We start from the raw sequence: 4,622 nt of genomic DNA, 5'->3' as shown, positions 1-4,622 counted from the left end.
GGACAGGGATTGCCCCCTCCTCTGTCCAGTTTAAAAACAGCAGGCAAAGCTCCTATGCTATTCCACTTGCAACTAGAAAGGAAGGTTCCAAAGAGATAGTACTTATCAGGCATAACAAAGGATCCAAGAGAATAAAAAATGAATGGTTAGCCAGAACTTAGGTCCCTCCCATAAAATGAGGCTTAGGTTTGTAAGTTTCTCTTTAAAAAATTTTAAATGAGACTTTTACTCTGCATATTAAAAGGGATCAATGAAGAGAATGCTATAGATTATAGGCAGTTATGCCTTTTGCCATCTTCAGGGCTATAGGCTTCACCTCACCTTCCTGCCTGTTATCTGAAGTTGGTCAGGGACTTGGAAAACTGCCCTTGTGCTTCAGTGTGGCCCTGGTGCCTCTGCAAGGAGTCGTCCCTCCACCCCTGCCTTCCCTCTGAAGAGCAGCTCAGGATCATAGAAAGAACAATGAAACTGCACACACCCCAGTTCACTAAAGAAACTAACATGCCAATAGGGGGGAAAAAAGGGAATTCTTCCAGGGAATTCTTTGTTGCTTGGGAATTCGCATTGTCAAGTATGTTCAGGAGAGAGGGAAAAAAGCTGTGGATCAACCATTTTACGCACCAATTTCCCTAGCTTTCTAAAGCAAATGATCAGTTTTTGCTGAAACTAAAACTCCATATAGTAGTACCTGAAAATATTCTTCTTAGGCCATAAATGGATATTGCCAGGAAGAAAGCATAGAACACTTCCTACAGAAGCTAAAGTCCTATTAAATGTGGTTTTCTGCTTCAAAACATCTGACTTTATGACGATGAAAAGCTGCTATTTTAATACTGGTAGGTTAGTTGTTCAGGAGTAGCTACAGAGAAAAATATGCAGTCTTTCAAGTGCCTGTGCTACTATGGGATGATTTATACCATAATGCTAGAGGCCTAATCAGAATGAAACCACCTTAGGATCCCACCAGCTCCATCTTAATGTTGGTCCCATACACAGTGAGATCTTATAAGATGACATCTTGCTAGCAAATTATTACCCTATAATCAGGTTTTTAAGAGGTTATGTCTAATAACAAGTTTTTAAAATAGATACTTTTCAATTTTTATAAAACTAGAACATGCCTTTCCAAAGTATGTTCACAAGAAAATCTTTAAAATTAAATGCACTTACATACTGGTATTTGACAGTCATGAAAAATCTTAAGTCTATACCATAGAAACAGACTGGTCATTATACCAACAGAATGTACAATGTGGCATTCTATTCTCATTCAACTGACAGGAATTTTCACAAAATCTGTTACCTTTCCCAGAGGTAATCCCAAGATATTTTTGTACATCCTGTGTGAAATAATGTGTGACTGACTACAGGGTGCTAACTGTGAATCTGGCTATCAATGCCGCTGACGACTATCAGCACCAGTGTTATGTAATTGTATCTTCAGCCTGCTTTAAAAAGTTTAAGACTTCCCCTTAAAAGGCTGAAGTTGTTTCAACTGAGCAGGATGTTGCCAGCAGCATTTCCCTGTGCAAACATAGCCTGCCTAGCTGGTGCATTTATTGTACCAACCTAGAATAAATACTTAATTGTCCTATTAAATTTATGGAGGTCAGGTCAACAGGGAAGTGGTAATAGAAAAAGCCGAGTCTGCCTTGCAATTACAATTCCAAACCAACCCTGCTGGTTGCAGATACATGGCTAACCTCATCAGCAAGTCAAGGACGTTATCGACATGTGGGTGTCTTTAAGGCATAAATGGTAACATCAGGAAGGGTTAATCTGTAATAATTGGAATAGAATAGCAAGATGTACGCTAGGAGCAATTTCAGTCCCAGGTTAGAAAATGGGAAGTGACTGCTCAAACCATACTGGCTGTAAGGATTTCCAAGAGCTTGTGACCACCTGAATTTAAAACATTCTTCACTATAAGCGAACTTAAGGCATCCACTTTTAAAACATAACAAGTAAAAATTACTTTTAGTAAGTGGACTACTAAAGTCATTTCTTGAAATGTTTGTACTTGAAAATGGAGGTAGCAATGGGAACTGTTTTTCAGTACTTCACTTATTGGCATATGCATAAAAGTGGATAATGAAGCATGCTGAGCTCAGAATTCTAAGTCCTAAGCTTGACTGCCACAGGAGAAAACAGAACTAGAACTTCCTCAACTGTCTGTAAATATGTTCACATCTTAAATTCACGTATGTGTTCTGCTAACTCACTAAGAATAAGCTGATGGTTTGAATAACTTTTGCTGTATAACGCACTACGTGGTGTAACATTTCCCATTTAGCTACATTGTTTCTGATCTCCCCGTTTATTGGTTAAGGCATAAAACCAAACCTTCTAAAGCGTTAAAGTTTCACCAAGTAATATTGGTAATGTCTGTTGCCTTATGCAGAGATGAAGAGATCCAATAAGCACGTCTAAATACAAAGTAAACTATGATTTTATTGTGAAATTCTCATAGATGGAAAATTAAATTGAATATTTATTCTGTTCATTTCGTTTTACAATAATCTTACCACTTATTTTTGTACCATGTATTTCAATTGCCTGTTTAGTGAAAAATAAAGAAACTTATAATTTTTGGCTTGTTTTAGCTTAAATTTTATCATTTAAGACCCCACAATAAAATGTTGCCGACAGCCACATCCCAAATCCCTATGTGAATGTTTTGGTTGCTACTTCAACTTAAGGAAACAATTTCCACCTCTGCCGCCTTAAAATGCCAGTGTCAGCAATAGATACTTTGCTTCCCACAATAAACACAAACTCTAGGATCTTGAAGGTACTATTTAACAAAATCTCCACATGTGCAAAAGTTCATTCAAATAAATAATTTTTCTTATCATTCCCAACCAGCATTCATGTTTTCAGTTAATCTTCAGAGATATAATTTCTAAAATTAGGCAAACAAATTTCTTGTTTTCTCTTTAAATGCTTAAACTCTCCTCCAACATGAGCTATGTGGGCATGATAAAATAGTTGAAATGACTCACAGCAGAGAACAAGGTTAGCGCACACCTTATTCTGATACTTGCTGGTTAGGAAAACTATGCAGCTTTCCACCTGTATCACAGGTCAATTAAATGTTGATTACTGAAGCCATTCATATGGCTTTAGAGAAAGATCAGAAATAATGGGCAAGATAACATACACTCTAAAAACTTATTTTCCATATAGTTTGAGCTCCCTGAATCACTAAAGTTGGTTAAATCCTACACAGCACAGAAGCCTCCCTAGGTCATTTGTCAGAGTATCTAGAAAGCAAATACTGGTTGCTGCTCTAAATTAAGTAGGTCTACAATGCCCTGGTTGCACACACAAATGGCTGATTGAGTATAATGCAAGGCTCTAGTTCCCTTTAACCATAAGAATTAAAACAATACTTATCACCATACAGTTTGATATTACTCCAATAAGTACAATATTTATTAAACATATTTTCAGTTGTTTGTTACATAGTGTGCAACAAATTACAATATCCTGCAGCCACAAATTATATGCAGAGTATGAAGAAACTATTAATCAGATAGTGTAATCTTTCCATTTATAACTCTACAAGGAAGAACTAGCAAATCAGATCTTACATAGAACATTTCACTAAACTTTATGCATGGAAAGTGACAGACACCAGTTGTGCTGTTTGATACAAAATGGCTGAACTTCATCTTCAGAAGACTAAACCCGACATCTAAACATGCCAATATAAACATCAAAACAAAATATATTCTAACCAACCACGGGAAACAGTCTGGTATCAGGAAAGCAACAAGGATTACACACATTATTTTATAAACCAGCACACAAAGGTTTAAAACAGTTCTGAAAATGAAGTTAGCTGTCTTGAGTCAAGGGAATAAAAAAAAAGTCAGTATTGACCATTTACAATCTCTGACCTTTGTGGAGACGGTAAGAATCTGTTGTAGTGCAGCTACATACAGTACAATTCAGGCAATTTTGTTTTTTCACTTGGGTTTCAGATTGCAAATTCATTGCTGTGAGAAAAGGACGGAGGCAAATTTTAGCAGCAACCTCCACCTGACTGCTTGACTGGAGTGCTCTGAATTTTAACATTGGACTTCTCTGCGCCACCTGCTGTTGCTCCAGGGCCCATTCGCTTTTTAATCTCAGCTGCCATCGTCATGAAAGACTGTTCTACATTCGTTGCGTTCTTAGCACTGGTTTCCAAAAATGGAATTCCAAGGGAATCAGCAAATTCCTAAGAATAATAAGGCACACATTAGCATTGGAAAATCTTTTTCATTTAATAAACATTCCTACCATCTGAAAAAAGAGTAAAAGGAAGACCAAGTTCACTGAATAGACACTATGTGAACTGTCAGTATTCTAGTGCACATGTTTTCAAAAGCTAAGGTAGAGTTTCAAAATCAGCTTGAAAGCTGAACTTTAAACATACCTTTGCTGTTGTGTAGTCTACTACTTTCTTTGTGGTCAGATCACATTTGTTCCCTACCAACAACTTGTTGACATTTTCACTGGCATAACGATCTATTTCCTGCAGCCACTGTTTAACATTATTGAAGGACTCCTGAAAAGATAATGATGATTTAGTTCTGGACACATTTGTTCTAGTAAAGTAAGTGATGAACAGGAAC

General features: G+C 36.9%; 1 protein-coding gene across 3 annotated transcripts in view; it reads right to left on the bottom strand.

Annotated features, from left to right (window-relative positions):
• Positions 1-2,431: 2,431 nt before the first annotated feature.
• The window catches only part of RAB1A (RAB1A, member RAS oncogene family), a 29,373-nt gene continuing 27,182 nt past the window's right edge, over positions 2,432-4,622 (bottom strand). For 2 of the 3 annotated variants that reach the window (XM_040993318.1, XM_040993317.1), the window contains 2 exons: positions 4,424-4,555; positions 2,432-4,225 (listed from right to left, as the gene is read on the bottom strand). In XM_040993318.1, coding sequence (XP_040849252.1) covers positions 4,028-4,225; positions 4,424-4,555 — 330 coding nt within the window. In that variant the 3' untranslated portion in view covers positions 2,432-4,027. The remainder of the gene's footprint in view (positions 4,226-4,423; positions 4,556-4,622) is intronic. The other variant, XM_040993320.1, reaches the window with a different exon arrangement.

Source organism: Ochotona curzoniae, unplaced genomic scaffold (assembly GCF_017591425.1).
Source record: "Ochotona curzoniae isolate NIBS_2020 unplaced genomic scaffold, NIBS_Ocur_1.0 contig_883, whole genome shotgun sequence".
NCBI lineage: Eukaryota > Metazoa > Chordata > Mammalia > Lagomorpha > Ochotonidae > Ochotona > Ochotona curzoniae.
Note: the sequence above shows the minus strand (reverse complement) of the source record. Positions and strands in the feature narration are given on the sequence as shown.